Source organism: Mauremys mutica, chromosome 3 (assembly GCF_020497125.1).
Source record: "Mauremys mutica isolate MM-2020 ecotype Southern chromosome 3, ASM2049712v1, whole genome shotgun sequence".
NCBI classification, from domain to species: Eukaryota; Metazoa; Chordata; order Testudines; family Geoemydidae; genus Mauremys; species Mauremys mutica.
In genome coordinates, this window is record NC_059074.1 from 56,399,775 (window position 1) to 56,412,644 (window position 12,870).

A 12,870-nucleotide genomic window follows, 5' to 3' on the forward strand; every position below is an offset into this window, starting at 1 on the left:
AAGCCCCCAAATTCTAATTAATTCTGTTCCTCTACAGCCCCACATCTGCCCATCACAGCAATTAATTATACATTCCCCTGCAACTGTCACAGCATTTCTGGCCCCCCCAACCCCACCTCTGCTCTTGCAGCTTCAGTGGTTCTTCACCCTATTTCTCAGATCTGAGGCTTCAGGGGGTTCCTCTTTGTCTTCCCAGGCCTGGGTGTGGGAATTAATTCCAGAGTTTATTCATGCCCTCCTCCCACTTCCCTGGTCTGGTGTTGTAGGGGGTGTGTAGGAGCACACAGGGGAGATTATCCATTTATAACAGGAGAGCAGTGAAGGAAGTTTGCTGGGCTCTTTCTTTTCCCCTTCCCCTCTGTGAAATGTCAGCTGGTCCCTCTCCACCTCACCTACCTAAAAACTCAGTTCTTAAGGGTGAGGAGCGAGCTCTGCCTGGTTCCTGCAGCAGCCCTGATTGGCTTCTCTCCAGGAGGCAGGGAAGTGGGGAATACAGCCTGTCATAGGATTTTTCCCCAATAGGGCTGAAAATCTCATGTCATCTTAAGACTGGCTCAAGCAGGGGCCAAAATTGTGTGATTTGCAATGAAATTATGATAGTTTGTACCATTGTAATGCTCTTTTAGAACTCTGAAAATATTAATATTTTGTTAATTTCCTCCATTTTTTAGGTTTGAATTGGGCAGGGGGAAAAGTGAAAAATATTTTTTCTGTGTTTTTAGGAGAGCGAAAGGAAATGTGCATAGTGTTTGGAATATGTGCATACATAATATTATCTATTGAACCAGCAAGGAGAGCTCAAAAATATTTTTGGTAGCACTAGCAAATAGTGGGTATTTAAAAAAATTCTCTTTAATAAAGTGACAGGGTTTGTTACACCAAAAGTATTTAAAAGATGCAGGTCATTCCCAAGCAGTTTATAGCAAATTAAGTGGTCAAATGTTGGGTTCAAACTTTTTGACAGAAAGCATCTGTGTATTTTAAATAATGGAATATATATTTGCCAATTTGATGTATTGTTGGTCTGAGGAGAAAAGAGAAAAGACACACTACATATATCATAGTGTTGCCAAATGTTTGATTTTGAGTAGCATGTAGAATTTCCTGCTCTCCAGCAGAAGACAATAACTTAAATTCAGTTGAAGCTGGTTAAATCACACATTTCAGTTATGATGATTACGCGATTTCATGCCACGTTCAGTGCAAGGAGCAGATGGATGGGGAAGATTCTTTTCATTTGTCAGAATAAAAAAGGACAAAGATTGTCAATAATTTTTTTTATTTTCTTAAAAGGGCCGGCAAGGAGAAATGGGCTTAACTGGTGCAAAAGGTGAAAAGGTAAATAAGAATTCCTAACTCATATTCTTAGAAGTGATGATGGCTAAGATGGCTCAGTGTGGTTTATTTTTATTGGGCCAAATCCTTGAAAAAGAGTAAAGGTCAAGTAGAAGAACTGTGGGCACAGAAAAATATGCTCCAATGGTAGACTTTGGGCCCAGCATCCTCACAACCTACATTTTGTTTTCTGGCCTGGACGTCTCTACAGGGTGGTCATGGCTGTTGGGCATGTGGGTGACTAATGGACAGAGCCACCTGCTGTGCACCAAAGCTGGGTTTAACCCTGGTGTATTGAAGCTGTGTCTCAACTGCATACTTAAATCCCATCGAACTTAAAGTTAAGTATGTGCTTAAGTAGGTTGCTGAAGAGGGATGAGCTGTTGAATGAGTTGTCCAGTCATTGCTGAGTTTTTCATATACTCATTGTATGTAGCCCTGGATACTGCCGATCTGTCATGTACAGAGTCCTCTGAATGCTTTCTCTGCTGCATTGCTTACCAGCATGGTGACATTGCAACATTTCTGGTCCTTTTGGGCTTTCCTTTCTGATGGTGATGGATCAGGATAGAGTCTATAATTTAGAGATGGGCAGACCTGCTAGCATAAAATAAGACAAAAGCTGCTGGCCATAAAAAAGCCCTATATGGAATTAATCTTCTTTATACTTTGAAAAAGGTTAGTCCATTTTTTGCTTTGCCTCTTTATTTTTTGTGTGCTTCTCTGCTTCCTGATTTCAAGATGCATGAATTTCCAAAACACCACAGATCTAGGCACAACCAGGAGGTACCTAAAACCTCAAAAGAAAGCAAGCATCTCAAACAATGAAATACTGATTGCTGATTAAAATAACAATATTCTTTTACTTTCTTTTAAATTAGGAACATAAGAATGGCCATAGAGGGTCAGATCAATGGCCTTTCTAACTCAATATCAAATCTTCTGACAGTGACCAATGGCAGATGGTTCATAGGGAATGAACAAAACAGGGCAATTATTGAGTGATCCATCCCCTGTCATCCAGTCCCAGCTTCTGGCAGTTAGAGGTTAGGGACATCCAGAATATGGGGTTGCATCCTTGACTATCTTGACTAATAGCCATTGATGGACCTATCCTCTAGGAACTTATCTAATTCTTTTTTAAACCCAGTTACACTTTTGGCCTTTGTAACATCCCCTAGCAACAAGGTCCACAAGTTGACTGTGCATTGTGTGAAGAAGTACCATCTTCAATACCTAGATGAAAAAAACAGCATTCTTAGCATGATCAAAGCTTAGAAAAAGACTTTTCTAGTTAATCATCTTTTAGTTTTAGTTGAAGCTTTCCAACAGCAGATTCAGCCGAAACAATTTTTTCATTACTGGTGAAAAGATGTAAACCGCATTTTTTCTAGAAATAGCAAAAAGTTCAGTCATGCTTCCATTGAATCAATAGGAGTTTTGCTAGTGATTTAAATTGAAGTAATGTTAGGCCCCAGAATGTTAGAGGATCAACTAGTTCTTGTTAAAACCGTGTACTGTAAATGATCTTCATACAAACAGAAATCTAGTTTAGGCTGTTAATTTGAAAGAATCATGGTTTTGTGTATTAAAAGTCATTTGCTTTTGAGAATTTAACTCATATTTTTACACTATTTCAGTCATCACTTTCTGATATCTGTTTCCGATCCTGTGTCAGGCCCAAGACATAGGCAGACAGGCCTGCTGGTTAGTACAAGGCAAGTGGCCAGGTCCCCATGCCACCCAGTGTTCAGAACCAGGAGATTAGGAACAGAGAGACTGATACCAGGAATCAGCATGAGTCAGGAAACCAGGAGGTCAGTGTCAGGAGAAGAGATCCAGAACCAGGAATCAGGCCAAGTAAGGAAACCGAAAGTCAAAAGCAGGTAGTAGAGGGTAAGAAGTCCAAAGCAGAATGAAGCCCCAGTTGTACTGACAATTTACTGCTCTCCTCATGCCTTCAGTAGGGGGAGCAGGCCAATCAAGAGCTCTGTTGTCCCACCAGTTGGGGCCCAGAGGTGGAGCCGTCTTTCTGAATTGGGCTTCAAGGAGTCCCAGTTCTAGCTAATGCTAGTAAGTTAGCAGGTGGAAAGTTGTAGCATGATGATGTGCAGACCCAGGTTTGAAAGCTTTATGCTTATGATTACATGTAATATATAATACGTGACCCAGACATAAAAGAAACAAACTTGGATAGAATCCCATTTTATTGTCTGTCTATATTCTTTATAATTAAATTAATGTGATCTTTAAATGGGCTTTCATAGTTTATATATTTTATAAAGTTGTATGTATGTATTGAATACATATAACTGTTAGTTTGTTTTCTATATGTTTTGAAGAGTTGTTTTCCAAAAGCAGACATACAAACTATTTATCATTTAAAATTACCATGTAAGTATTAACATTTACTGTATACTGTCACAGGGAGAGTCTTCTGAAAAAGGAGAAAAGGGGGATCCAGTAAGTACAGCTAAAGCTTTGAGACAATATTTATGCTTAGATCTTATTTTCTCACCATGTATGCTGTGACACTCTTACCTCTGGCAATGTCCTGTAACCCCTATATTCCTCATCTAATTGTGATATTGCATATGTCGGAGAAAAACAAAGTTCTCACACTCAGGTTGGGTGCAGCAAGTCAGATACTTTATTATCTCTAGCAATTGCATGGAGAGAGAGAGAGACAGAGGTCTCTCTCCAGATAACAATTACAGCAAACATTTATATCTTTTGTTACAAACAATAAAGGGCAACAGCTGCATTTTGTTTATACACAGGTCATCCTGATATCTTACTTTTCTCACCAATTTAAACTATAGTCTACATTCCATACTTATCTAACTCAAGGTCACAACAACTTCTCACACAGTTCTTTCCCACTCGCCTCACACAATCCTCGCTTCTACAAATCTCACGTTATTAGGATTACAGCTAGCCTAGCTCTTGCTCACAAACTACACAATTTACATTGAAATCCCCTTCATTTCCATCTCTACTTCCACACATATAAAGCATCCCATGTGGGTTATCAGGGGAAAGGTTATGATATGCTGAAACCCATTGTTCCATCCAAACATGTGTATCATTAATGCATATAAAATAATAAGAATTGTGTTGGATAGTTTTCACTAAAATACACTGTGGGTTTGGGAAGCACCCAGATACTAGCTTTCCAGAGGCAATGACAATGGAGGTAACCAATGCCCAAGTGGGTGCTGAACAGACATCACCAGCCATTGTCCATCAGAGGAATTACAATTCAAAGACTCACTCACAGTAGACACATCGGGGTATTGCTTCACCTTGTGACTCAACAGTGCCCACCAGATATGCCTGGACTTGTGTTCTCCAAGCACATGGACTAAGGGTATAAAACAGAACACAGTGGCCCCACTGCTTTGCCTTTGTCCTGCCCCAACCTATGCAGCAAGCAACAAGGCCACTCAGAAGACTGAAGACTCCAACAGAGGGAAGTGGCACAGGTTTCAAGGGTGAGTCCTGTGTACTATGAACTGCAGTATCCAGTGGGTTGAGGAAAACTGCTAAATCTAGATGTTGCCCAGTCTAATAGGGTTGAGAGTTTAGACTGAGTGCTTATATTTTCTTTTCTTTTGGTAACCACTCTGACTCTTTGCCTATCACTTATAATCACTTAAAATCTATCTTTTGTAGTCAATACATTTGTTTAACTGTTTATCTTTACCGGTAGCAAAGAATCCTGTGGCACCTTATAGACTAACAGACGTTTTGCAGCATGAGCTTTCGTGGGTGAATACCCACTTCTTCGGATGAAGAATCCGAAGAAGTGGGTATTCACCCACGAAAGCTCATGCTGCAAAACGTCTGTTAGTCTATAAGGTGCCACAGGATTCTTTGCTGCTTCTACAGAACCAGACTAACACGGCTACCCCTCTGATACTATCTTTACCGGTGAATTTACCCAGAGTGTTTGGTAAATCTGCTCAGTTTTACAAAGGCTGGTGTATATCCACATTCCATTGATGAAGTAGTGAACCAATTAATAAATTTGCACTGCTCATCTTGAGCAGTGCAAGATGGTATATTCCTGAGGTACAGTGCTGGGAGCTGGGGGGATTTGGCTGGTGCCTTTCTCTGTGTGATTCATGAGTGGCTCTAGGAGTATTCATGCAATCTAGCTGGGTGTGGGGCTGCATATGTGGTTGTGCTGAGTGATAACAGCACCTGCAGGAGTTTGCTGCTTGTCACTTCCAAGGCATTGTGAGAGACAGCCCAGGCTGGAGAGTTAAGGGGGTCTTAACCCCCAGGCTTCACCTGGGGATCCTGTCACATTTACATTCTGTAATTTTTTGGTACATTTTAATAGGTTTCATGCCAAATATTCTGAAACTTGACTATAAAAATGGCATCATGGGGTTCCATGTTTATTGCCTCTCGATTATTGACATATCAAATCGGCATATTAAAAGTTGGCATTTTCAACTGCCCGCTCTTCCAACTCAGAGAGAGGCTTTGGCAAAAAGGAACCTTTCCCTTTCTTGTACATCTGCATGAGGGCAGCTAGAATCTCAGTGCTTGCAGTCCTTGGGCTAAATCTGTCCTTGGCCTCTCTCTGATTTCTTCTGTGAAGCTATTTCTGGGATGAATTTTTGGAACTTTAAATACAAGGTGCAGGGTCACCACAGAGTAGGCTTTGGCACTGTAGATCCCAAGAAAGGTCTGGCTGATCTGAGATGGAAGTAGCTGAGTCTAAACATCTCAACAGCGGCCTTATTCTGCTCTTACTGAGTCAATAAGATATTGGCTGTAGAGATTAAAGGTAGCAAGATCAAGCATACTATCCCTCAGAGTTCTAACTATTACACTAGCAAATGCACTAGTCATCTTAGTGAGAAACTGCAGCTATTTCATTAACTCTGCAATTAACACTGAACATCAAGCATACTACATAAAATATGTTACCGTCTTTATTAAAAGCCCATTCATCTCTTTGGGAAGCTCTTAAAAACTTTATTTGCAGGCAATTCTTCTCATAGCCATATTTTTACATGTCCCTTTTTTATTACTAAAGATGTTTTCAAGGAATCAGAATCCTTATTCTTTAAGATTACATCTAGAGCTGCTTTGTATTTCTTACAGTAAATCATAATCCTCTCTTTATGATATGACAAATGTTAGTCACATTGCTTAATGCACTGCAGGAAGGGGCTCATATACTATGGTGATGAATGCTGTATAAGAACCTATGTGGAATAGGATATACTGTAAAAATGAGTAGCTTTGGAAAGGCATATATCCCATCACAAACAGGGTAATGACTTTAAGTGAGGAAAAAGCACCAGGAACAGAGAGTTCTTAAGCAAATATTTTGTTTTCATGCAAATATCCTTAGGAATAAAACATGAGACGAGAAATCACCATACCCGAAACTCCAAATAGAATTTTTCAGAAGACAATCCTTTTCAAAGTTTTCCATCGACAACTCTTTAAAGAATAACCAGATTTTCATTATTTGCTAAATTGTGTTAACTAAATTAATATGACAACATTTCTGTGTGTAGTAACTTCAACACAGTCAATCTTAGTCTAAATTTCAACTTATTGTGATCATATCTGTTATTTTCAGGGGGAAATTGGAATGAAAGGATCACAAGGAATTAAGGTATTTTTCTGATTGGTATACAAAATATCTAGTTTGTACACAGCTGTCTCTTGTAGAAATAACATTAAATTATTTGAGAAAAATTATGCTTTTTAGGGTGAAACAGGAGATCGTGGTCCTCCTGGACTCACTGGAAATCCAGGACCAGAGGTATTTAAAACTATTTATTATAAAATTGAAAGTAGCGTGTAGTGGCTTCTTATTATGCCGTTGGGTGTTATTTCGTTCACTTTATATAGCACAGGCCAATTTTTTTTAGTGTGTGTACTTGAGTTGCATTCCCAAAGTTCTTGTGTACATACAAGCTGGGGTTATACATGCACACATCCCTGAATAACATGTGTATTCAAAAGTCTGAATGCACTTTTTGGGAATTACATTTTTTGAAATATGGCCTCCATAACCAAAAAGAGGCTATTCTGATGCTAATATTTATGCAGACGTGTCAATTTTATTCTGTGTAGGGAGCTAAATTACAAATTAATTATGGTTAGGTGCAGGTGATACAATATATGCTACCCACAATATATAGCAGGGTTGATGTCAGTTGGAGACTTACACAAGATTGAAGGCAGAATATAGCTGTTTTACATTTAGTTAGTAATATTGTGGTTGATTTCAGCCTCACTCACTAGGGAAAAATGCTGCAAGGAACTTTTAGGACCACTACTATTTCTATCCTTTGGCTATTTATGTGTGCAATTACACATTTTGTATTGTGGATATCACCAATACAGACTAATGAATGAGTCCTCATCTGTCAGCCAACCAGGTGGTAGCCAGAGTGGATGCAACACTATCAGTCTCAATTTACAGAGTGCAGGCAGACTTCTCTAGTTGTTCTCTTTCCTCTCTAGAAATAGCTTGTGTTTCTTAGCTGAGGAACCATCTCTCCTCCTGGCCTCAGCTGAGCTCTGTAATTGCATAGAATAGTAGGTACAATGGAGTCTTCCTCTCAGAGCCAAAATACCTCTCCTGTGCCTTTCCTCTGCAGCCTTTGGCAATGGGCCCATTCTGTCCATCCTTCCCACCTCACTTAAGAACCATGCAGACTGCTCATGCAGCACACCATGCTCAAGCCCAATCAGGGACAGAAGTGGTTCTGAATCCGGTGCCATCCCCAGCTTTAGACACTCAGGAAGAAACCATAACCTGAATGAACAGGGCCTTTTCTGTTTCCTGCCTCTTCTGATTCTACACCCACCCTGCCCCAAAAGGTCTTTTCAGACTCTACAATGTGGACTCTGATTTCCACAGCCTCTGGTTGCTCCACTCAAACATGGATTTAGCCATAATTTCCCAGTCTAAGACCTTAGACCTAACTCTGGAGTCCAGTGTGTTCCTTCATGAGCCCCTGGGATGAAGCTATGAAAATAATCTTTTAAACTGAGAACATCCAAATCACTATCACTTTCTATGCCCCTTGCACCTCCTGTGGCTCATGGAGACCCAGGGGATCAATGCTGTTGACTCCAAGTTGCCCTTCCTGGTACACAGGAACCTCTAACATTGCCCTATCAAATATTCTCAATGTGGCTCAAGATTCTGTTCACTTGCAGTCCAATCTGGTCCTGAGGTGAGGATATCTTCAAATTTTGTCTCCTTGCCCTTAATCTTTAAGTGTCCCCATATGATTGGGAATTTAGTGGATTCTGCATTGAAGGAGGTTTTGGAGAAAACAACCTTCCTCTCCACCTCTGCTTCCCAGCTAGGGAAACACAAAGCCTCATTTTTCTCCTTTTCCTCAGGGAGGAATAGGCCCAGCTTCTTGTGGGGAAATCTTCAGTGAAATAGAAACCTAAGAACAAACCTCAGCATTCCTTTCACAAGAAGGAATCTAGAGCCAAAGCTTTGTCCAGAGAAAAAACACTGGAGCCATTTCTAACTATTCCTGTCCCTCAAATCAGATAGATTCTGTGTTCCTTCACTCCTGAAACAGGATTGCCTCAAACTCTTGGGTTATAAATCCTTAAATCCTCTCCTGCCCCCGATCTTCAGTCACATTTCTCCTTCTCTATTCTGCCCCAGAATCCTCAGAATGGGGATATGTTCTGTAAACTGTTGGTTACTTCCACTTGGTAGAGGCCATATACCTGGCTTCCTTTGGTCTGACATCAGCCCCCAGGACCTTACCAAAACAATGGTCACCATCTCAGCTGCCTTTAGAAAGATCTGCATGATTCCTCACCTGGCTGGCTGATCTGGGATTCACTGATGTAGGAAACCTCTGCAGCAACCCAAGGACACGGTTCAGTCTATTTATCCTAGGTACTTAAATGCTCTCATTGCCATAGTATAGGAGTGCCCCACATTTTTTATGTATTTATCCTCTCAAAACTATAAGATAGGGAAATACTATTAACTCCATTTTACAGATGGGAAACTGAAGCACAGAGAGGCAAGCTGATTTGCCCAAGATCACACAGGAAGTCTGTTGCAGAACAGGGACTTGAACCCAGGTCTCCTGATTAGTGGCTACTGCCCTAATAGCTAAAACCCCTTTCCTCTCACCCTTCTTCCGTGACCTTGGACAGGTGATATAATTAAGAAAAGAAACTCTCCAATTCCTTCCCAGATGCATATGCATCTTATAGAAGTTATAACCATGACAAACAGATAGAGCATTCCTTCCTTCAACAGAATCCTAAAGCAAGAAGCCTTGATTCATTTTTTTTCCAGTTCAATGGCTTAGGGTCCATCCAGTCACACATGGCCTTGTTGGAGTCCTAAAGTCCCATGGGCAGTATTCTTTTTTCAACCTTTTCAGCAGCAGCTGTTATCCTCTTCCTGTGGACACACTGGGCCAGATCCTCAGCTGGTGTAAAATGTCATAGCTCCATTGACTTCAACAGTGCTACAATGATTTACACAATTGACGATCTGGCCCATAAAGCAGACCCCCTATGTGGACATGTTTTGAGAAATTAGCTCATTAATATGGAAACTTCTAATATAGTTCATTGGGAAGCATAACAATGCAAATCCTATCAGGGCAGTGGAGAATGAACTAGCAGTAACTTTTTTGTAACACTGACAGACCATAGTCTTCGACGGGCGAGATCAAACCTGGGACCTTTGGAGCTTAGTGCATGAGCCTCTACTGTGTGAGCTAAAAGCCATATTGCTGTTAGCTAAGACTGGAGCAGACTCATTAATCTCTAAGTGGTCTTGGTGCCACTAGAGGGGACTGAGCACCACACCCAGGAGGTGTGTGGGTTACAGTTGCTCTCTAATCCAGGTAGAAAATAATTCTTAGCAGCTCTTTTGTTTATGTCAGGGGTGGCCAACCTGTGGCTCTGGAGTCACATGCAGCTCTTCAGAAGCTAATATGCGGCTCCTTGTATAGGCACCGACTCCAGGGCTGGAGCTACAGGCTCCAACTTTCCAATTGTCCAGAGGGTGCTCACTGCTCAACCCCTGGCTGTGCCACAGGCCCTGCCCCCACTCCATCCCTTCCTGTCCCCTCCCCGATCCTGCCGTGCCCTTGCTCCTCCCCCCTTTCCTCCACAGCCTCCTGCACGCCACAAAACAGCTGATCAGGAAGTGCAGGGAGGGAGGGGGAGGTGCTGATCAGCGGGGCTGCTGTGGGTGGGAGGCGCTGGGGTTGAGGGAGCTGATCACAGACTGCTGACATATTACTGTGGCTCTTTGGCAATGTACATTCATAAATTCTGGCTCCTTCTCAGACTCAGGTTGGCCACCCCTGGTTTATGTCCTTATAGTGGATAAAGTGCTTTATTCTTTATTCAGTATAAAATAATTGCAAATATATTGATTTTTAACTCAAATTAATATATATATATATACACACACTGTAGGGACTGCAAGGTCCTCCAGGACCCATTGGACCCAGAGGACATCCAGGAGAAGTCGTAAGTATTGTGTAATTTTCTACAGTCAGTAAAATCTGTTCAGGTGAGATATTAGACAAACAGTGCCAGGTGAACTATTGTTGTGTGGTCTTTTTATGGGGGGTGATTTAATAGTTAGCCCATGGGATTTGAAAATGCAAATTCCAACTCTTAGTGTTCAGGGTTGTGCAAAACCTCTGAGTGTCTTTGTTTTGTCATCTACCAAGTGGGGATTTTAATACTAATTTGTGTAACACACAAGTGCCCAGATCACCCCCTACTATAGAAATATACACCAAAGGTGAAAAATCCCACTATAATCCCCTTACAGAGCTTGTCTGAGATCATTACAATGAGTTGGAAAGATCAGTGTGATAAGATATAAGATTGGGGAAGTTGGGAAGGGAAGAAAAATTCAAGGCCTTATAAATAAATGGCCTCACTTTTACTATCTGTGTTTTTCAAATCTATAATTTGTCATTATCAACAAACTTTCAGTAATAGTGGATAATATGAACCTAAGCATGCAGACTTATTTATTACCTTAGCACTCTAGGTCAGTGGTATAAGTAAGGACCAAATTAATCCCTTGTATAACTACATTGAAGCTATATTTCGATTCTGTTATTGTTGGCCACGCAAAATATGTGCATGTGTATGCAAATGGGCATTTTGAGTACAAAATACACAGCTGTGTGCAAAACAAGTGACTGTGAACACAAGTAGTTGGTTGTGTATGCAATAATTTATTTGGCACCTGAATTTAGTTACTAACATTTAATTTATACATGCCCAATTTAGGTACCTAGTTTTAAAATTTTGGTTTGTAAGGTACATTCATCTACAGTGTCTTTGACTAAGTGGCATATTAAAACATGTAATTTCAAGACTGAACTCTCCAGTCCCAAAAATTGTTTGTGAACTGTACTGCAAATTTCTTGGGGCCGGGACTGCATTGTCCTTTATCTATTGTACAGCACCAAGCACACTTGTGTGCAATGTGTATAGCCATAGTCCCTATTTTTGCCTAGGCTTTGATTTGGAACAGTAGAGTTGGGAAAGAGGACTGTCATGAAGCTAGTTCTGACTCCCAGATTTTCTGCCCAATGCATGGGGAGGTAGTGCTGCTTTAATCTTGTTCCCCGAGAAACCATTCACCAGCTGTGATTAACTCACTCTGGACTTTTTTCCTCCTTGCCTCTGACATGGCTTGTACACCAGAGTCTGCAAGGGAAGATCACTTATCTACACAGGGGAATCCCCAGCAAGGCAGGTAGGGCCAGATTGAATCCCCTTTGTGTCACTCTAAACAGGGATGAAGCAGGGCAGAAAATCTGGCTCATAGTTAACACATCTAAACTCCTATGTACTTTTGTAATGATTTTCCATTTGTGAAACTAATGAACATCTTTCACTCATCTACAGTTCAGGATTTTTTTATATCCTTTTGAAATGAATGATGTATGAAATGTATGAAACAAACAGTTTGTCTGCATTTAGGGCAGAATACAGTCAAGCAAGGAGAACACAGCCAATTGAATGCTTCCTACTGACATGAACATTCCATTCATTCTTTACCTGCAAGTGCTAACAAGATTAAATGTTTCCCAGTGCAAAGAAAAGTTCAAGTGATATGCCTTTCAAGATCTTTTTGACAAAGATAATTACTTTTCATTTGAATTTGCATATCATAGTTGGGCATGAATACTAGACATTCTTGCCTTTGAGTAGATCTACCATTTGCTGTGGAACTTACCTAAGGTTCATGATGGACAAGCATACATTACTTCATGGAATAAATGTAATGTAATGTGTTAAGGCAGATGACAACTCTATACTTCCTTTTGGAACAAATGTAGATCACACTTTTATATAAAGTAAATGAAAATCTTGTGGGGTTAGAGAGTGAACTTGAGTTTAAGCTATTTATGCATGCTTAGGTAATTTTAAATTTATTTTATTATTCTTTCATGTCTTTGCATCTCTAGTTGCTTGTATTATTAGGAGGGAAAGGACAAATATGAAATTCAAAATTTTGAT

At 40.5% G+C, this 12,870-nt stretch overlaps 1 protein-coding gene across 1 annotated transcript in view; it reads left to right on the forward strand.

Annotated features, from left to right (window-relative positions):
- COL19A1 (collagen type XIX alpha 1 chain) overlaps nt 1-12,870 on the forward strand; it is a 332,926-nt gene that overhangs the window by 245,152 nt on the left and 74,904 nt on the right. The window contains 5 exon segments of the mRNA XM_045008597.1: nt 1,294-1,338; nt 3,763-3,798; nt 6,944-6,979; nt 7,076-7,129; nt 10,798-10,851. Coding sequence (XP_044864532.1) covers nt 1,294-1,338; nt 3,763-3,798; nt 6,944-6,979; nt 7,076-7,129; nt 10,798-10,851 — 225 coding nt within the window.